This window comes from Pristiophorus japonicus, chromosome 11, assembly GCF_044704955.1.
Source record: "Pristiophorus japonicus isolate sPriJap1 chromosome 11, sPriJap1.hap1, whole genome shotgun sequence".
Taxonomy (NCBI): Eukaryota; Metazoa; Chordata; class Chondrichthyes; family Pristiophoridae; genus Pristiophorus; species Pristiophorus japonicus.
Genome location: NC_091987.1, coordinates 180,735,078 through 180,756,995, shown reverse-complemented (window position 1 = coordinate 180,756,995; position 21,918 = coordinate 180,735,078). Strand labels below are relative to the sequence as shown.

General features: G+C 49.7%; 1 protein-coding gene across 10 annotated transcripts in view; it reads right to left on the bottom strand.

The window, feature by feature from the left end:
• Window positions 1–21,918, bottom strand: part of pknox2 (pbx/knotted 1 homeobox 2) — a 479,643-nt gene that overhangs the window by 3,875 nt on the left and 453,850 nt on the right. For all 10 annotated transcript variants that reach the window (XM_070894335.1, XM_070894337.1, XM_070894339.1 and 7 more), the window contains 2 exons: window positions 18,755–18,831; window positions 1,540–1,715 (listed from right to left, as the gene is read on the bottom strand). In XM_070894335.1, the coding sequence (XP_070750436.1) occupies window positions 1,540–1,715; window positions 18,755–18,831 (253 nt within the window). The remainder of the gene's footprint in view (window positions 1–1,539; window positions 1,716–18,754; window positions 18,832–21,918) is intronic.

The window sequence follows — 21,918 nt, the reverse complement described above, 5'->3', positions numbered from 1 at the left end:
AGGGAGAGGGGAGGAAGAGGGAGAGAGGGAGAGGGGGAGGGAGAGAGGGAGGGAGAGAGGGAGAGGGGGAGGGAGAGAGGGAGAGGGGGAGGGAGAGAGGGAGGGAGAGGGGGAGACAGGGAGGGAGAGAAGGAGAGAGAGAGGGAGAAGGGGAGGGAGAGAGGGAGAAGGGGAGGGAGAGAGGGAGAAGGGGAGGGAGAGAGGGAGAAGGGGAGGGAGAGAGGGAGAAGGGGAGGGAGAGAGGGAGAAGGGGAGGGAGAGAGGGAGAAGGGGAGGGAGCGAGGGAGAAGGGGAGTGAGAGAGGGAGAAGGGGAGTGAGAGAGGGAGAAGGGGAGGGAGAGAGGGAGCGAGCGAGAGGGTGATGGAGAGCGAGCGGGGGGTGGGGAGAAGAGCGATCGAAAGGGGGGGGGAAGAGCGAGCGAGAGGAGGGGGGAAGAGTGGGTGGGGGAAGAGCGAGCGAGAGGAGGGGGGAAGAGCGAGCGAGAGGAGGGGGGAAGAGCGAGCGAGAGGGGGGTGAAGAGCGAGCGAGAGGAGGGGGGGAAGAGCGGGGGGGGAAGAGCGGGGTGGGGGAAGAGCGGGGGGGGAAGAGCGAGCGAGAGGGGGGAGGGAGCGAGGAGGGGAGGAAGCGAGGGGGGGAGGAAGCGAGCGAGGGGGAGGGAGCGAGCGAGGGGGAGGGAGGGAGCGAGAGAGCGAGAGGGGGGGAGGGAGTGAGAGGTGGGGGGAGGGAGCGAGAGGTGGGGGGGAGGGAGCGAGAGGTGGGGGGAGGGAGAGAGGGGGAGGGAGAGAGGGAGAGATCGAGATGGGGAGGGAGAGAGGGAGGGAGAGGGGAGGGAGGGGGAGGGAGAGAGGAAGAGGGGGAGGGAGAGATGGAGAGAGGGAGAGGGGAGGGGAGGGAGAGAGAGAGGAAGAGGGAGAGAGAGAGTGGGAGAGGGAGAGATGGAGAAGGGGAGGGAGGGAGAGGGGGAGGGAGAGAGAGAGATGGAGAAGGGGAGGGAGGGAGAGGGGGTGGGAAGCAAGCGAGGGGGGAGGGTAGAGCGAGTGAGGGGGAGGTAGAGCGAGCGAGGGGGGGGGTAGAGCGAGCGAGGGGGGGGTAGAGCGAGCGAGGGGGGGGTAGAGCAAGCGAGGGGGAGGAAAGACCGAGCGAGGGGGGGGTAGAGCGAGCGAGGGGGAGGAAAGACCGAGCGAGGGGGAGAGAAAGAGCGAGAGGGGGGGGAGGGAGCGAGAGGGGGGGGAGGGAGCGAGAGGGGGGGGGAGGGAGCGAGAGGGGGGGGAGGGAGCGAGAGGGGGGGGAGGGAGCGAGAGGGGGGGGGAGGGAGCGAGCGAGAGGGGGGGAGAGAGCGAGCGGGGGGAGGGAGCGAGAGGGGGGGAGGGAAAGAGGGGGAGGGAAAGAGGGAGTGAGGGAGGGAGAGAGCCGGAGTGAGGAGGGGCATGCAGACTGCTGGTGTCCCAGTTTATCAGAGAGAGAAAGGGCTGCAGGGTATGAGGCAGAGACTCTGAGGCTCGCTGTGTCAGACCCTGAGGTGAGCTGTGCACACTTACTGTCGGGGTTGCTGGGATTCCCTCCTTGCTGCTGTAGCACTCCCGCTGCGATTGAGTCAGGCCAGAAGCGCTGAGTCGGCCTGTGTTGGGATTTGATTTTCTTGGCTTTCGGAGCTGGGTCAGGATTACTGGCATCGAGCATCGGCTGCAGAATACGCCGCCTGGCATTGATAAACCTGGCGTGAGACAGAACGGGGTTAGAACCAAGCTCCAACTGCACCAGAGGGGGCAGAGTATCCCTCTTCACACACTGCACCTCCCAGCCCCAAGGTCTCTATCACTAAGAAGGACAAGAGCAGCGAACGCCAGAGCCTCCAAGTTCTCCTATTATGGACATTTATTGCTGCTCCCTCATTGTCACTGGCCAGAATCCTGGAATCCTCGATCCAACATCACTGTGGGAGCATCATTACCAGCTGAAGTGACCCTGAAGCTGTCAGATTGTCAGAAAAACCCAACTGATTCACTAATGTCCTTTAGAGAAGGAAACCATCCTCACCTGGTGCGGGCCTGTGTGTGACTCCAGTCCCACATTAAGGTGGTTGACCCTTAACTGCCCACTGAACTGGCCAAGCAAGCTGCTCAAACTGCTTGTGGTTGGAGAAAAAGGTCCCTTGGGGCACTGACCATCCCCCCCGACACCGACACTGACCGAGACACCGACCCCCAATACTGACCCTGACCCCGACACTGACCCCGATACTGACCCCCGACGCGAACACGGACCCCGACACTGACCCCCGACCCTAACACAGAACCCTGACCCCGACATGGACCCCCGACCCTGACCTTATCGGACAGAGTCCGGGAGTCGGGGCTGTGCATGAAACCAGCAGCTACAGCTCACCCAATGTGAACACGTGCTAAGGGGGAAGATCTACTGGGAAGTATTTTTTTTTGGAATCCTCTGTTTTCAAAGGTTGCTGGTCCCTTTGTTAGTGATTTTACAATGCGAAGCCTCATCCTTCCCCCCCCCCCCCGCCCCACCCCACTTCTCTTTCAATGGTGACTCTCCCCGAGGGTACAGTTCCATGTGCAGCCTGGTAGCACTTCGCTTAAGTGGCCATGGGCTATTTCTCCATTGCGGGGGGGGGGGGGGGGGGGGGGGAAATCACAAACGGAACCACTCATGCCCTTAACTCTGCCCATGTAATCGCACTCTCAGCTGTGGTCACTGGGTGGGACCAAGAGCAGAAACTCAGACTAATATTTCTCCTCAATGCCCAGGAACGCCGAGAGTACTGCAACATTCCTACCACCGGCCTAGGCTGAGATCAACGATCAAATAGCCCCTTTAACTTAGAAAACGGTCCCAAGATGCTTTACGCAGGTGTAAGGAAAGAAAATGGATGCCTGGCTTGGTCGAAGAGGTGGTTTTTAAGGAGGGGAGGGATCTTAAAAGGAGGAGAGGGAAGGAGAGAGACTCATTAGTAAAAAATAAAGCCATGAGATAAATGGGGCAGTAACAGCATGGATATAAAATTGAGTGAGGGATATGAGAGAGAGAGTTGTGGTGAATGGCTGTTTTTTGGACTGGAGGGAGGTATACAATGGCGTTCCCCAAGGTTCAGTACTAGGACCACTGCTGTTTTTGATGTGCATTAATGACTTGGGCTTGGGGGGGTATAGGACATAATTTCAAAATTTGCAGAGGACACGAAACTTGGAAGTATAGTAAACAGTGAGGAAGATAGTAATCGACTTCAAGAGGACATAGACAGGCAGAATGGGCAGACACATGGCAGATGAAATTCAACGCAGAAAAGTGAGGTGATACATTTTGGTAGGAAGAATGAGGAGAGACAATACATGGTAAATTGAAAATTTTAAAGGGGTGCAAGAACAGAGAGGCAAGACAGGTTAGCAATGCAGTTAATAAAGCAAATGGGATCCTGGACTTTATAAATAGAAGCATAGAGTACAAAAGCCACAAAGTTATGCTAAACCTGTATAAAACACTAGTTCAGCCCCAGCTGGAGTATTGTGTCCAATTCTGGGCACCGCACTTTAGGAAGGACGTGAAGGCTTTCGCAAGGGTTTGGAAGAGATTTACGAGAATGGTTCCAGGGATGAGGGATTACAGTTATGCAGATAGACTACAGAAGCTGGGGTTGTTGTTCTTAGAGTAGAGAAGGCCAAGAGGAGGTTTGACAGAAGATTTTAAAATCATGAATGGTTTAGCTAAAGTAAATACTGTAATGAGAAACTGATTCCAGTGGCTGATGGGTCGATAACCAGAGGGCACAGATTTAAGGTGTTTGGCAAAAGAAATAGAGGCGACACGATGAAAGACTTTTTTGTTAAACACAGCGAGGGGTTGGGATTTGGAAAGCATTGCTCGATAGATGGTGAAAACAGATTAAATAGTAGCCTTCAAAAGGGAACTGGAAAAATACTTGAAGGAGATGGGGGAAAAGTGGGGGAGTGGGACTGAATGGATTGCTCTTTGAAAGAACCAGTGCAAACTCGATGGGCTCCTTCTGTGCTGTACTATTCTATGATTCTAGTTGGAGGGATTTCGGGATTGAATTCCAGGGGGTGGGGCCAAGACAGCTCACGCCGATCAATGGTGTATTAGCTAACGGAGTACATAACTGAGTTAATCAGATAGCATCCTGATCCGTATGGCTAAGTATCAGAGCACAGGGTGCATTCACTCATCTAGCCATTAGGACAGGCTCAAATAACGGTCACCTTTAAAGGAGTATTCAACTACAATGGTGTGATGGTGGGCCCAGGTTTCATTTCCCCATAACATTGATTTCCCAATCTCTGTAGGAAAGAAGTCCTGCCTCATGCCACTGCCATTCAATGTAGGTGGAAGGCTATAAACAGAACTACAAATAAACCACAAGAGGCAGCCTACAAATAAACCACAGCAGGAGGCCTACGTATATACTACAGAAGGAGGCCAACAAATATACCAGAGGAGGAGGCCTACAAATAAACACAGGATGAGGCCTACAAATGGGTTGGGTTGAAATAAAGTTATTTCTGACTGTGGTGAAACCGGCAATGAATGCTGGGATCTGTATTTGGGGGAGGGGAGATTCACACTTTGACTACAATTCCCACAGTGACACAACCTCTAACCAGCATCAGACTGAGCTAGGGCCTTTTTAATAACTGCCTGTTGTCATAGCAACTATCTGCAGCTGTCAAATTCATCTGCTGCAGTAGTTTTACTTCAGCAAAAATAAAACTCTTTATTTGTTAAAAACAAAAGGCATTTAAAGTGCAATCTATTTGTAAAAGTGAAGGAGGGGAATGGTGATAGGTGGAAGAACTGAGCTCCGACAGATTGAGTTGAGATTTTCTACGTATATTTACTGGGAGTAGAGCTGAGGGGCCAGCTCTGCCATGCAACGCCCTGGTGTGACAACACTGAGCACCCTCTGGCCATCGGACCGGGGAGGGTGGCTGCGGAGAGGTCAAAGACCAGTGAAAGTGACAGGGGGCTGGTGAACGGGTTAAATCCTCGGTCACTACGCCCAACTCAACAACAACGACTTGTATTTATATAGAGCCTTTAACATAGTAAAACATTCCAAGGCATTTCACAGGAGTGGTATAAGACAAAGGGCTCAATTTTCCCCAGTGATTTGCGCCGTTTTTTGCCGCGTGCCGCTTTTTTTGGCCTAAGTTTTAAAAATACAAATTTTCCCAATCAATGTGCACCGGTGTACCTCAGTTATGATTTTTAAAAGTTTCTTTTTGAGTCATGGGGGTGTAACTGCCACTCATGACAATTCTGGCCATTTAGGCAAATTTGGCCAGCTCCGATTTACTCCAATTCTTCTTAGGCTGGCATATGTGGCCTCTGTGGAAAAACCTCCTGGTTAGCTAAAAAAATTGGTGCAAGTCAGATAAGTAAATCAGCGCAGCAGATGCTCGGATAGCAGCAGCAGCAGAAGTAAGAAGAGAGTGGGAGAGAGGGGTGGGGGGGAAGCCTTTCGGGCATTGTTAGGAGCGGGGACCAGGAGGGAGGAGGCCGTGCGACCTGGGATAGATGCAGGGACCGGGAGGCCATTTGGCCTGAGATAGGTGCATGGACCGGGAGGGGTGGGGCGAGGCCGTTTGGCCAGGGATAGGTGCAGGGACCGGGAGGCCATTCGGCTAGGGATAGGTGTGGGGACCGGCATCGGGAGGGGAGCTGGGACTTTAGTAATTTAATGGCTGTATGCGTCACTTTCCAGCCTCAGCATGCATTGTGTCCCTGATTACCGTAGCAACCTGATCTTTTTAATGCAGATCTTAGGCTCCACCCCCAGAACTAAACGAAAGGCTAGGTGGTGCCAAAATGAAGAATTCAAACGGGGAAACTTAGATGATTTTTTGGGGCGTACGTGGGCCCCAAAAAACCGGGCGTAATTCTACAAGTACGCCAAAAAACAGCTTTGGGGAAAATTGAGCCCAAAAATTTGACACTGAGCCACATAACGCAATGTACAGAGTTTGAGTGGAAATATAGAACAGTAAAATATTACTGCACAGTAGTACTGGCCATTCAGCCCATCGTGCCTGTGCCCTTCACTTGGTCCCAACTCTCCTGCCCTTTCCCCATAGTCTTTTAATTTTTTTTACTATTTATCCACTTTTTTAACAATATGAAGCTGTTATTGATTCTGCTTGCACCAATATTGAGGTATTCCGCATCTTAATAACCCATTGCGTTAAAATATTGTTTCAAACCTCTAAATAGGATGTTGGCTGGTGAATGACATGCAAGTCAAAAAAGATTTTTTTAAATATATAGAAAGATAAGAAAGACCTGCATTTATATAGTGCCTCAGGATGTCCCAAAGCACTTTACAGCCAATGAAGTACTTTTGAAGTGTCGTAATGTCGGAAGCACGCCCCACAAACAGCAATTTGATCATTTGTTTTTAGTGTTGTTGGCTTGAGGGATAAATATTGGCCAGGACACTGGGGATAACTCCCCTGCTCGTCTTCAAATAGTGCCGTGGGATCTTTTAAGTCCACCTGAGAGAGCAGACGGGGCCTCGGTTTAATGTCTCTTCCAAAAGATGGCACATCTGACAGTGTAGCGCTCCCTCAGTATTGCACTGGAGTATCAACATAAGGTTTTTGTACTCAAGTCTCTGGAGTGGGATTTGAACCTATGACCTTCTGACTCAGAGGTGAGAGAGCCACGCACTGAGCCACGGCTGACGCTAAAATATAATGAATTAGAATAAATGACTGCATTTTTGGCCTTACAATGTGATTATTGATAAGATTTAGCAGTTACAAATTGGCAAGCTAAAGGCCAGAGCAGTTCAACCCAATTAGCATTTGTAGCTAGTGACCCAGCACCTGCCCCCAATGTGCTGCTTGGGTGAATGAAGCCAGCACAGGTTTTACCATTCGCTACCTGGAGGTGGCAGCACCACACTGTAACACAAGACCAGCCTTGTCAGTCAGAGCTTTGTGCTGCTCACTCGGTTAATGATACCCCACGGACACGAGAGTTTTTGCAGGAATTTTCCAGAAAGTTCTCACAAACAGTGAAGCGCTTTTTTTGGGTTGGGAAAAAAGCTGGAAAAGCACTTACTGATCCAATTTCATCTTCTCAAACCAATTATCTCTGTAAAGTTATTGAAATAAAGAATGGGGGAGACAGACCAAAAAAAAACCCCAGGGCCTTTTTATACGTTCACAGGCTAAATTGTTAAAAAAAATATTTCTGCGATTGGCATTTCACAGTCACTGCAGTCTCGCAAAGCTGCTAGTACAGAGTGCGGCATTCCCAGTGTAAAATCCACTGCAGTCATGAGGTACATCACCTGGCTCCGAGATCCTGCAGCGTGACTTCAGTACTGTATCGGCTCTATTTTAAAAACAAATTGGTTTAATTGGTGTAATCATGCTGCACTGTGTTTAATGGTATAAAGCACTGGCACTGAGGTAATTACAGCTAGTGTCGGATTACAGTCACTGCTAACTTTCCACACCGAGAGGTAAATACGCAGCAACATTATCCCAGACAGAACAGAGAGCCAAATAACCCTGCCATAGAGTGTTGCCCAGCAGAATCTGTTCAAACGCAGAGCTCCCCTTTTGCTATACCCTGCTGTGTTGTATGTTCATTACGATAAGTACAAATGAGGGAGGGCATTTGGCACTCCCAGCTCACCCTTCGACAGAAACAGTCAGCCCCACTCAATTCTGCACCGTGGCTTTATCCGCACTATGAACTGGATTGCGACTGTGCAAACGCACTGCCATCAGTCTCGGGCTAGATTTCACCCCGTTTGCATCGGTGAAAGGACAGTTTCTAACCCACTGCGCAACACACTCGAGCAGTCACACAAGGCAACACAGTGGGCCGATGGAGTTGAGGTACACGTCACCGTTGGACCTTGGTGACGTGCAATCCAGTCGCCCTCTTCACAACTGTCGCCCTCCTGACTCAGCTTGTGCTGCACCTTGAAGTGGTCGGGCCGCCACGCTGCTCCTTTAAAGGCCCCGACCTGCTGATGGTCCTTGCAGGTCGGGGCCATCGTGGCCAAATTGGACGTCACCAAGGTCCAGGTCGCTGATTGGAGCGTGGGCAGATATAGCAGGAGCGGCGAGTTCGGGGCGAAGAAGCGGCGAGAGATTGTAGAGGGACGTGATTGGGGCCCAGGAGAGGTGAGAGTTCGGGACCCAGGAGAGGCGAGGGCCCAGGGGCAGCACGGGCCAGCCCACACTGCGATATGTGTGTGCACTAGGTCCATGCAGCAGAGCTGGTCTCCAGTTGTCTTGGTTAACCCTTGCCACTGGACCAAGACCTAGCTCTGTCAAGCTTGTGTGGTGGCTGGTGTACAACAGCCAGCACACGTTAAAAAAATCCACGCACAGGCATCTTCCACCCTTCAACATATAGTCCGGGACCTGGAATATTAGGTCCTTCATTGAAACATCTGTGAACTCATCCCTTTTTGGCATGGAAGCAAGTCATCCTCGTTTCGAGGGACTGCCTATGATGATGATGGTACACGTCAGCCATGGTCTAATTGAATGGTGGAACAGGCTTGGAGGGGCTGAATGGCCTCCTCCCTATTCCCCTCGTCACCCCACCCCTCCCATCATCCCAGCTCCAATAATCCAAAGTGAACACCTCCATGAAAAACGGGTTCATGTAATACTTAACACATCTCTACTCTGTGTGAGGAGGAGAGAGGAAATCACAGATATAAACCCATAGTCAATGGCTGCAAGCATGCTTCGACACTATTGGAGATTAGTGAAGGGGAGAAACTTGGTGGCATAAAAATTATAAATGATAAAATGATGGGATTGACACCAGCCCCATATAGCTTTCAGCCACGGGTATTAACATATTGGTGAGAATATTTGGGATATGTTTGTTACAATCTTCCAAAGTTTCCTAGATTTTGGGATAGTACTGGAGGATTGGAAAGTAGCAAACATTATTCAAGGAAAGGAAAAGTGCACGAGCCAGGTAATTACAGGTCAGCAGTAGGAAGATTACTCAAATCCAGTATCAGGGACAGAGGAAGTGAGCGCTTGGAACAGGAGATGCTGATTGGGGAGGTGGCAGGTTTTGTGAAAGGCCGGTCATGTCTGACCTAAAAGAATTTCGTAAGAGTTACTGAGGAGTTGAACACAGAACGAGCTTTCTGCCAGACTTCTAGTAACGTTAAACCCAAGACTCCTCTGCCCTCTCTTTGGAACGCAAAAAATACCATGCCACTCAAAGAAGAGCAAGGGAGTTCTCTACCGGTGCCATGGCCAATATCTATCCCTAAACCACTGAAACAGATTATCTGCTCCATTATCACATTGCTGTTGGTGGGAGCTTGCTGTGCGCACATTGGCTGTCACGTTTACAGCAATACAACACTGGCTACACTTCAAAAGAACTTGTTTGGCTGTAAAGCACATTGGGATGTCCTGAGGAAATGCAAGCTCATTCTTCTATCAAGACACAGCGGAAGCAGCTCCGGGGAAATTCCTGACCGCGGCCATTCGGGAGGTATTTGACATCGTTCCATGCGGAGGCTGTCGGTAAAACTGGTGCCATGGATTTGGAAGCTGGGAATGGATGAGAAATAGGTTTGAAGGTCCAAAGCTGATTTGAGCCAAAATAAATATTCTCACATTGGCCAACAGGGACAAGCGCTTTTCCCCAATGGCCAATTATGAAGCCTCAGCTTTTCAACCTCTATATAAATGGGTTAGATCTGGAGAATGTATCCAAGGCTGAGGGTAATGCACTGTGAATGCATGGTGCACTGTGAACAGAGTAGAATATTGAATAAGGACATAAAGTGAGTGGTTGCAGCTTAATCTAATAGTGTGAGGTTGTACACTTTGGACATAAGAAGGTAGACAGGATCTAGATTGTGAATAAAGTGGGGGCAGGAGGGGGTACGATGGGGGTGGGAGGGGGGTACAGTGGGAGTGGGAGGGGGGACTGTAGGTGTGGGAGGAGGGTATTGTGTGGTGAGAGGGGGATACAGTGGGGGTAGGAGGGGGGTACTGCAGGAGGAGGATACAGTGGGGGTGGGAGGGGGTTACTGTGGGGGTGGGTAGAGGGTACAGTGGGGGGCGGGAGGGGGTACAGTGGGGGCGGGAGGGGGGTATAGTGGGAGTGGGAGGGGGGTACAGTGGGGTTGGGAGGGAGGGTACTGTGGGGGGGTGGGAGGGGGGTACAGTGGGGGCAGGAAGGGGTACAGTGGGTATGGGGAGTGGTACTGTGGCTGTGGGTGGGAGGGGGTAGAGTGGGGGCGGGAGGGGGTACAGTGGGGGTGGGAGGGGGTACAGTAGGGGCGGGAGGGGGTACAGTGGGGGCGGGACGGGGTACAACAGGGGCGGGAAGGGGGGTACAGTGGGGGCAGGATGGGGTACAGTGAGGGCAGGGTGGGGTACAGTGGGGGCTGGGTGGGTATAGTGGGGACAGGGTGGGGTACAGTGGGGGCAGGAGAGGATACAGTGGGGGCGGGAGGGGGGTACAGTGGGGCCGGGAGGGGGGTACAGTGGGGCCGGGAGGGGGCTACAGTGGGGCCAGGAGAGGGCTACAGTGGGGCGGGGGAGGGGGCTACAGTGGTGGGAATGGGGTACTGTGGGGGGTGGGAGGGGGTAGTGTGGGGAGTGGGGGAGGGTACAGTGGGGGCGGGAGGGTGGAACAGTGGGGCGGGGAAGGGGGGTACAGTGGGGGTGGGGTGGGTACAGTGGGGGCAAGGAGGGTACAATGGAGGCGAGGGGGTACAGTGGGGGCGAGGGGGTACAGTGGGGGCGGGTACCGTGGGGATGGGAGGGGGGTACAATGGGTGTGGGAGGGAGGGTACAGTGGGTGTGGGGGGGTACCGTGGGTGTGGGAGAGGGGGTACCGTGGGGGTGGGAGGGGTACAACGCTGTGAAACTGCAGCAACAATGCTTCATGACACAAGAGTGCCACTGTCACCTCCACGTTGCCTTGCAACTCAAACACCCTCCTGATTTGGACTTGCAGCATTAGCTGCGTCCCAAGAATAAATGGAAATGAAGTAGGTTGGGAGCATTGTTCCCTTCAATCTCCGTGCGTGGTCCCTTTAACTGGCTGTGTGCCCCATTCAAATATTTGCGTCTGTGCGGATTCCTCACGGAAAGGTTGGTGAACAGCCTGCACGGGACCTCCAGGCCGCTGTACACTCAGCTTAGTGGAACGTTGGTTGGGAGTGTTCACGAATCAGGATGACAAATGCCCGCTAATTGTGAGCACTGCTAGCAGGCAGTCACCTTCCGATTGGGGGTTACCGCGAGAACACAGATTTGCTGGAGGCGGTCATTTTGAGATCAGTGGTTACCACGGCAACACTCTCGCATTGGGGTAGCTGCTGAAATGCCTGTGGCCTGGACATCCCATGTCTCCAGAGTATTCTCAACATTCTCAACAAAGTTTTTTTTTGCTTAAAGGATATCTGAAATCATTTCCGCTTTAGTCCTTCGCTGTGCCAACCATTTGCAGTGCACTATGTGGGTAGGAGCTAACCACAGTGCTCAGCTTAATCCGACTCTAAAGTGTCCCTTTGTTTCTGCCTCCCTCCCGCCTCCCTCCCACCTCCCTAAGTCTATCTGTTCCACTTCACCATAATGCTACGGCTAAAAGCACGCATAATGGGTGAATTCTTCCAAGGAGATAGGGCCTGCTGTGCCTCTGGCTCTCTGCTCAGTGAGCAGCTGAACTGTTGGCGGCCCTCACACAAGGCTCGCTTTGTCTGTCGCTCTCCTTTTAACCCCAGGCGGTGTTGGAAGGACGCCCGAAGCCAGGTTGGCAGGAGCACATTCAATAAGCTTTCTGTCAAAATTGTTCACGATCCGTTACAGGCGGAATCGCTTTTAACTCCTTGCGTGGTTACCAGTGCGACGCAGCGCCACGTTGGGGGGGCGCCTTGGGTCATGCAACGGTCTAAGGCGAGGGAGCATGGCCTGGCGATGAGCATCGTCATAGATGTAGAGTGGCGGGGCGAGTTCTGGCCCCTGCAGCGCCCCCGTGCAATTGTGTTTCAGAATCTGGTCCGTGCTGTATGGGAAGGACCCCAAGGTTGGACCGGATAGCAGCGCGCAGGAAAAGTATTTCACAGGACAACTGAAGTCGCTATCAACAACACGTGGCTCTCGCAGAGAGTGCATGGTGGGCAGTTGCAGGCGAATAGCCTGAGATTGTCCATTTATAGCAACATAGGGACAGGAGTCGGCCCATACAACCCCTCAAGTCCATTCTGTCATTCAAACAGATTGTGGCTGATCTGTATCCCAACTCCATTTACCCGCCTCTGCTCCATCTCTCTTGATACCTTTACTGAACAAAATCTATTAAATCTCAGTCTTCAAAGCTTCAAGACGCTCAGTCTTTTGGAGGAGAGAATTCCAGATTTCTTCTAACCTCGGTGTGGAAAAAGTACTTCCTGATATCACCCCTGAATGGCCTGGTTCTAATTTTAAGAATATACCTTCTTGTTTCTCTCTATTCACTCTATCAATGTATTCACTAATTTCTCTGTGTTCACTCTATCAATTCACTATCATTTTAAACACCATGGGCTGGATTTTCGGGTCTTTTGCGACCCTGGTTTCGTCGGGTTTTGACCCTTCGCGGCGAGAAATGGGGCGGCGAGGTATTTTGCACCAGGGCACAGGTTGGGTTTTGCGATGGCACCGTGCAGCATCGCCGGGGAGAGCTGTGCCGGGTGTGCAACACCTCTCGTTGTGACACCGGCAGTAGTTTCGACTCGTACCCGACCCGTAGGCCCTGAAACACGCCTCGCGATGACCGCCAGGGAAAACAGAGCCAGCCCTGCCGGTGGCGGTGAGGTGGTTAAACTGTAAAAAAAAAGTAAGTTCCAGGGTTTATTCTTTTATTTTTTTTGTAGCGATTTGTGTTGTGGTGGTGCGGGCCATGTTTTGGGAATGTTTTTGTGTAACTTTTTTCCTTTCCCCCCCACCACCTCCCGAGCGCTCCCGGCCCCGCACTTTAGTTGGCGAGGTTCCCATTTTTGCGCCGTGAAAGTCGTACAACGCCTCCTTTTGTGCTGCACCTGGCGTAGGGCCCAGATGGCAAACATTTCTCCACGCTGCGCAAACGTTACCCGGGCGGTAACTTTCCCGCCCCACCTCCGTTTTCGCCCCGAAAACGGCAAACCCAAAAATCCAGGCCCTCAATTAGATCACCCCTCAACTCTCCAAACTTAAAGAAATGCAAGCCAGGTTTTTGCAACCTCTCCTCATAATTTAATCCTTTTTAACCCTGAGCAGTGTCAGCTGTGGCGCCTCTGAGTCAGAAGATTGTGGGTTCAAGTCCCACTCCAGAGACTTGAGCACATAAATCTAGGCTGACACTCCAATGCGGTGCTGAGGGAGTGCTGCACTGTCGGAGGTGCCATTTTTCGGATGAAACGTTAAACTGAGATCTGCTCGCTCAGGTGGACGTAAACGATCCTGTGGCGCTATTTCAAATAGAGCAGGGGAGTTCTCCCCGGCGTCCTGGCCAATATTCATCCCTCAATCAATATCACTAAAACAGATTATCTGGTCATTATCACATTGCTGTTTGTGGGAGCTTGCTGTGCGCAAATTGGCTGCCGTATTTCCCACATTACAACAGTGACTACACTCCAGAAGTATTTCATTGGCTGTAAAGCTCTTTGGGACATCCAGTGGCTGTGAAAGACGCTATATAAATGTAGATTTTTCTTTCTAGCCCGGTATCATTCTGGTGAATCTGCACTGCACCCCCTCTAAGACCAATATTTATTTCCTGAGGTGCGGTGCCTAAAACAGAAATGGAATGCAGTATTCCAAATGAGGTCTGACAAAGTCTCTGTACAACTGAATCTTCACTTCCTCCCGCTTTGTATTCCAGCACCTTCGACATAAAGGCCAACATTCCATTAGTCTTTTTGATTGCTGTTTTGGACCTGTGCACTAGTTTTGCCATTAAGTTAACATTCTCCATTCATGTGCTTCTACTCACTAGGGTATAGAATCGGCCTCAGTCCCAGGGTGGGCGGTCAGTGGGGAACATGATACAGCACGAAAAAATCTGGAAATATGTGTCTTCTTTTAATGGGAGAGAAGAGGGAGCCACTGAACTGATCTCTGGCACATCAAACTCCAGCGCTGAGTTACAGCCAACGCTAAACTCAGCTTCATTTTTATCTGGGTTGTGTGAGGAGGAGAAGAGGGCTTTTTTTGTAGCAAAGTCCTGCAGCCACCTGGAGGAAAGGGGTGAGAAAGATCAAACTAGGACACTGTTACATTGCTCCAAAGACCAGGGCTGGTATTGAGCAGCAGGGATTTGGCCAAAGGTCTGCATGCAGCAAATGGGTATTTGTTCTTCGGTGAGGTTGACGTAAAGGCAAAACCCATCATGAACCAAACCACACATTTCATTCCGGTCTGACCTAAATTGCTGGGAAATACCACGTTCCAACCAGGAAGGAACAAGCATCCAGCTTAGGAAAATTACTGTTGCCTTATAAGAATAGAGATAATAAGAATGGCTCGGTTTAGCTGCCTGCACACACACCCGTGCCTGGACGTGTAGCTCAGTTCCCCGGGACTCCGAGGTGCTCAGGTTTCCCCCCCGCCCCCCAACCCACCATTTTGTAACCTTTGACTTAGCTTTCATCAACAGCAGCTTCATTTTCCTATTTAGATGAATTGTGAAGCAAATAAGGTCTAGGTTGGCTGGCAGAGCAGTCAGTAAGCAGATTTCAGAGGGGCATTAGTGTTCTCCTTCAGTCTGCACTTTGAAGAACCACTTCTGTAAGAAACTCTTCTATATACTGCTCTAGGCTCCCCAATGCTGTGGGACCTGGCCCCACTTACACAGCAACGCGGATCCCTCATTATCAAAGCAATAAGCAGCTATGTTTGTAGGGTCAGTTGTAAATGTATGTCTCGTTCCATCTACAAGACCTTCCCTATACATGTAGATATAAAAGTCCTTCAAACCATTTAAAAAATGCTCATTGGCAAAGAGAGGGTTCAACAGAGTTATCCCAGAGACTCCAAATCTTATTTCCCTTTTTCTAAAGTGTTTAAAATATTTTGCAATGAGGGACTTGTGTACGTGGAGAGACCAGAGAAGCTGGGTTTGTTCTCCTTTGAACGGAGAAGGTTAAGGGGAAATTTAATTGAGGTGTTCAAAATTATGGGGGGTTTTGATAGAGTAAATAGAGGGAAACTGTTTCCACTGGCAGAAGGGTCGGTAACAAGAAGTCACAGATTTAAGATAATTGACAAAAGAACCAGGGGGAGATGAGGAGATTTTTTTTCCAGAGAGTTGTTATGATCTGGAATGCACTGCCTGAAGTAGATTGAATGGTAACTTTCAAAAGGGAATTGGATAATGTAATGTCTTTGATGTTTGTAGCTCCACACTGTGGATGTGGACGTATTGTGTACTGCAACTACAGAGTTAATAATTAAATAGAACCAGGCTGTTCGAGGCTTCCGACAAAGCTGCCTGCCATGTTAGAAGCTGTGTGTGCTGTGCTCTGTGAATATATCACAGATAAATACTTGAAGGGGAAAAATCTGCAGGGCCACGGAGAAAGAGCAGGGGAGTGGGACTTATTGGATAGCTCTTTCAAAGAGCTGGCACAGGCACGATGGGCCGAATGGCCTCCTTCGGTCCTGTATGATTCTATGATTCCAATTAAAAGTAATGTCCAACCTGTATTTGAAATTTAATCGGGCAGAAATTGGACGGGTTGTGTAACGGGCATGTTACCCTCTGTGCCTAATATATCGACCTGTGCTCAAGGCGTGAATGCCTCTACTGTGAGCACAGAGGCCGAAGATTAGCCTTAAATTCCCCAAAACAGTTCACCTGCTGTTACTAAGGAAAAGGTTTTAAAATTAAACAAAGCTTATAAATTTTAATTAATATTATACTTGGCAGTTACACAATGGCAGATGCGATATTCAAACTCTGCTCAGTGTACACTGGGTGCATCCCTAATTATCACATTAAAAAGTATTTCTGATGTATTTATCTAACATGGACCAAGACTTGGAGGAGCCCCCTGTAATAAATTTCACTGTAATCGCTGGATTTCCCTACAAGCTAACTAACCTGCAGCCATGTTACAAAGTTGGCTGCACATTACACTTGGAACACAGAAGGTTAAGAAGAGACCTAATAGAGGTTTTCAACAGATTAGAGGACTTGATGGGGTAAATAGGGAAAAACATTCCCTCCAGCAAGTGGGTGAATAATCAGCGTCCTCGACTAGGCCAACGTCCCCAGCATTGAAGCACTGACCACACTTGATCAGCTCCGCTGGGCGGGCCACATTGTTCGCATGCCAGACACGAGACTCCCAAAGCAAGTGCTCCACTCAGAGCTCCTTCACAACAAACGAGCCAAAGATGGGCAGCGAAAACGTTACAAGGACACCCTCAAAGCCTCCCTGATAAAGTGCGACATCCCCACTGACACCTGGGAGTCCCTGGCCAAAGACCACTCTCAGTGGAGGAAGAGCATCCGGGAGGGCGCTGAGCACCTCGAGTCTCACCGCCGAGAGCATTCAGAAATCAAGCGCAGGCAGCAGAAAGAGCGTGCAGCAAACCTGTCCCACCCCCTTCCCTCAACGTCTATCTGTCCCACCTGTGATAGAGTCTGTGGCTCTCATATTGGACTGTTCAGCCACCAAAGAACTCACTTCAGGAGTGGAAGCAAGTCTTCCTCGATTCTGAGGGACTGCCTATGATGATGATGAATAACAAGAGATCACTGATTCAAAATCATTGGCACAAGATCTAAATGCGAGTTGCGGAAAAATCTTTTCATGCTGAGAGTTGTCAGGATCTGGAACGGTCCTACCTGAAAAGAAGGTGGAAGCTGATTCCATCAATAATTTTAAAACTGGGCTGCACAGGAACTTGAGGATGAGCAACTTACAGGGTTACGGACAGAAAGCAGGATGTGGGACTAAGGCCGACTGCTCCTTCAAAGAGCCGGCACAGGCTCAACGGGCCGTCTGGCCTTCTGTGCTGTAAGTTTCGATGAATGTTCCCTTCACAGACTGTAGAGCAGAACTCTTTGAAACTTAGTAATTAAAGAGGAAGAAATTCGGTCGTGCCTCTGTTGCGGTGTTAATCCAGGTGGAGCGGTACGTTTAGCTTGAAAAAGTTTGTGCCTCCCGTGCCGAATTTCATCAGAATCGGTCAAAGAGCTGACGGGCGATAAATCAGCCGTTGCACACCAGAGCTGGGGAGGATGCTAACGAAAGTTTGGTCGGGAGATTTTTCAGACCCATTGCGCATGCGCCGAACTCCGAATCTTAAAGCCGAGTCTTAAAGGCACAGCATAGTAATGCACCTATTAAAGTTTTCCAAATCACTTGTTTTCAACCTGTACTGTTATGTCTGTCTGCCGCTGCAAACTGGGAGGCGCACGCACCGTGCTGTGTGTAAACAGGCGGTTAAGAAAGCAAATGGCATGTTGGCCTTCATAGCGAGGGGATTTGAGTACAGGGGCAGGGAGGTGTTGCTACAGTTGTACAGGGCCTTCGTGAGTATTGTGTACAGTTTTGGTCTCCTAACTTGAGGAAGGACATTCTTGCTATTGAGGGAGTGCAGCGAAGATTCACCAGACTGCTTCCCGGGATGGTGGGACTGACCTATCAAGAAAGACTGGATCAACTGGGCTTGTATTCACTGGAGTTCAGAAGAATGAGAGGGGACCTCATAGAAACGTTTAAAATTCTGACGGGTTTAGACAGGTTAGATGCAGGAAGAATGTTCCCAATGTTGGGGAAGTCCAGAACCAGGGGTCATAGTCTAAGGATAAGGAGTAAGCCATTTAGGACCGAGATGAGGAAAAACTTCTTCACCCAGAGAGTGGTGAACCTGTGGAATTCTCTACCACAGAAAGTAGTTGAGGCCAATTCACTAAATATATTCAAAAGGGAGTTAGATGAAGTCCTTACTACTAGGGGGATCAAGGGGTATGGCGAGAAAGCAGGAATGGGGTACTGAATTTGCATGTTCAGCCATGAACTCATTGAATGGTGGTGCAGGCTAGAAGGGCTGAATGGCCTACTCCTGCACCTATTTTCTATGTTTCTATGTAAACGTTGCACTGACCGTGACCTCCAAGGGAAGTGCTTCCTCATCTCTTTAAGTAGCTGCCAGTTAATGATTCTGCAAGCCTGGACCCACTGTTTTTCCAGAGGTTGTTATTGGCGAGTGCTCAATGAGGCGCACAAACCGAATTTACTGACCGGGGCCGCAAGTGTGGGTGTTGCACCGGGAATACGTCATGATCGCACTGATCGTTAGCAGCCAGGCGCGAATGGTTTGCGCCCCCGGTGAGCCTCTAATGAATTTTTCGTCCGGGCGCTAAAAGCTGCACGCCCGGTCACTAAACTCTAACGCTTACATTAACGCCCCTCCGGCCGCTAACTGAGGCTATAGACAACCGAATATCCAACTCAGAGTATTTAAACCCGAGTCAACATACAAGGGAAGGTCCTCAACTTGATCATGCCTGTGCAGAATTAGCCAATCTCAGCTGGGTCAGTGGGGATTGTTCCGATCAGATTACTAAACTTCTGCAGGCTTGAGTAACTGGCCAGGATTTGTCCCTCCTGAGCTCCCATACCTCATTATTTTATTGTCAGTTTGTTCATCCTCAAGCTCATTAAATTATGGAACTAAAACAATGTAGTTCATCAATCCGTCCCCAACCTCTGCGTAAATCTTGAAGAGCACTTACCAGTTGTTGACCTGTAAGAGCGTGAGGTTGGTTTGTCCAGCTATCTGCCTCTTTTCGTCCTCTGTTGGGTACGGATGCTAAAGAGAAAAACACAGAGTTCCATCAGAACAGCTGCACCAATTTACAGGCCCAGCAGTTGCCAGTTCTCAGAGAGAAACTCATTGCGAAGACAACACAGCTGCCCCAGGCCGCCCTGGGGGCATGTTACTCAAGTTGGCTTCGGCTTACACTCCACTCCAGTGTCCCTGAAGGAATCGAGGACTCTTTAAACTTAGCAATTAAAGTAATAAGCCTGAGTCAACAAACCAGGAGGGGTTGAGATCCGATCTTGTCTGTGCAGTCATCTAATCAGTGGACCAGTGGTGACACTGGAGAGAGAGAGAGAAAAAGACAGAGAAAGAGAGAGACAAAGTCAGAGAAAGAGAGAGAGAGAGAGAGAGAGAGAGAGAAAAAGAGAGAGAGAGCGAAAGAAAAAAAGACAAGACAAGAAAAAGACTTGAATTTATATAGCGCCTTTCATAACGACCGGACATCTCAAAGTGCTTTCGTCAATAAAGTACTTTTGAGGTGTAGTCACTGTTGTAATGTGGAAATGCAGCAGCTAATCTGCGCACAGCAAGCTCCCACAAACAGCAATGTGATAATGACCAGATAATTTGTTTTTTTGTTATGTTGATTTGAGTGATAAATATCGGCCAAGACACTGGGGATAACTCCCGTGCTCTTCTTCACAATAGTAACGTGGGATCTTTTACGTCCACCTGAGAGAGCTGATGGGGCCTCGAAAGACGGCACCTCCGACGTGCAGCAGTCCCTCAGTACGTTACTGGAATGTCAGCCTAGATTTTTTTTGTGCTCAGAAAGAGAGTGAGCGCGCGAATGAGTGAGTGTGAGTGAGAGATTTTCACTCCTGATTGCTACCATGCTGAAAGCTCCATGCGTGTGTACATCAGGGAAGGACATGACTGGGATCTGCTTTGAAGTCGCCTCCTCCATGTGACCAGCCTGTTGACGTACACCATCGAGGCTCGCAGTTGAAGAATGGCCGCTAAGGGTGGGGTACTGGGGAACCAAATCCCATCACCTTCAGGAGAGATTGGGAGAAAATGGAAGAGGGCAGAATTTGCTAAACAACACACTCCGTTATTAATGTGCAAATTGGCCAGCAGCTTGTGGCGAGGAAGAGGTACACAGTGAGTTGCAAATCACCACAAGTTGCTGGACAATTTCCGCCAGTCTGTCGTTAGCAGCTCACCCTTAACCTACCCATGAATTTCAGGAAGTTGCTGCATTTACACATTGATTGTCCATTAAACACGGCACCAAAAATTAACTAGTAATTAACAGCGAAAGTACCATTTTAACAATTTAATAATTGTTAATGACTGGTAATCAACCTCTCTGGCCCAGAAAGTAAACAATTAAAAGTGTGGAGTCTCATTCCTTCAGGTTGCGAATTGTTGGAGGTTTTTAAATGTCAAGTTTTTAATTTTTAATTTTCTTCTTACTTTTCTTTTCTATCAACTTTATTTTTCTCTCTCTTAATCCAATCTTTCTTTCCCTCTCTTTATTTCTTTTTCTGTATCTGATTTGACATTGAATTCACCCACTCTAATTCACCTTCCTTTAACCTCATTGTTAAGGAGAAACACAATTAGTCCTATTGAACACAAAGGTCCCAGGTGCTCTGTTGCCCTCGTTGCACTGTTATGAGCTTGCACTTCGAACACCTTACAGTGCAAAACATTTCTAAACTAAAGCGTGCAGGAAAAAGCCTAACTAACTTGACTGGGCATGAGATGTCCTACTCCAGCAAATTCCTGCCCAAATAGTAACAAATCAGACAGCAAACAATGACAATTTGAGCATTTTGCTAATGCTGTTCCGTGGAAAGTGTATCACAGTCCTTCACACACAGTAATTGTACAGATCTGATTGCAATTCAGCAATAGGCCATGATTTCCTAGTGTGACAAAATCATTGTTACCTCCCAAATCTGTGCATAGCAGAGATTAATTACTGGAAATATTGAGGCAGAATTTTCTGTCAAAATAACAGCGAGCTAATGGCGCTCTCCGTTATTTATGCGCAACGGTACAGCAACGTCAGGTGAGGAGCAGATGCGCGATTCAACGCAGAAATCCAAAAGTTGCTGTCCAAGTTGTGCCGTTCCGCATCTCGCTATCTGCCTCACCATTGAAATGCATTGAATGGCGTAAAGTTGCTGGGGCCAAAATTGCCCTCAGAGAGAGGGCACTTTGAATGAACCGGAAATTTACATCCTGAAGGAAGAGCAGGAAAATTGAGCTCTTTAACTCTGAGTGCTGTTTGAGGTGGTGTATGGAGGGGTTTGCGAGGGAGCGGAGTGATGACATCCGCACATGCATACGTGCCGCCCGGCACTCAAGGGCAGCCGCCATTGTCAGGCCGACTCAGGACTTGGCCGGCAAGTGAAATAAATTGGCGGCAGTGCGCCCTCCCCTTTAAGGACGGCCGCACTGCCCAATCACTGACAGCTTCCTGCCGCGCAAATCTGCTGGGGGCACCGACTGCTGATGGCCGCACTCTCAAGGGGGAATCTCCCCCGCGGGGTGGTAAGGGGTTACCACCGGGCAAGTTGGAAACACGCCCGCCACCCCCGGCTTAGGGGCAATTGCGGATTGGTTGCGCCGCCACCTGCCCTGGGCAGAAAGGCCTTACTGCCCCATTAGAGGCGGTAACGGGCCTTAAAGAAGGGGGCAATTTCTCCCCCACACCCAGCTGTATTTGCGAGGTAGATATGAACTAAACTCGCCACAGAAAGTTGTCAAGCCATTTCAAGTCTAAGGAAGGAAAAGCAATGTGTGAGGAGGACAAAAAAATCTGCAAAAGGACATAGATAGGCTAAATTTGGCAGGTGTAGTATAATGTTGGAAAGTGTGAGGTCATGCACTTTGGCAGAGAAAAAAAATCAAAGAGCAAGTTATTATTTAAATGGAGAAAGATTGCAAAGTGCCGCAGTACAGCGGGACCTGGGGGTACTTGTGCATGAAACACAAAAGGATAGTATCCAGGTACAGCAAATGATCAGGAATGCCAATGGTATCTTGGCCTTTATTGCAAAGGGGATGGAGTATAAAGGCAGGGAAGTATGCTACATCTAAACAGGGTATTGGTGAGGCCAC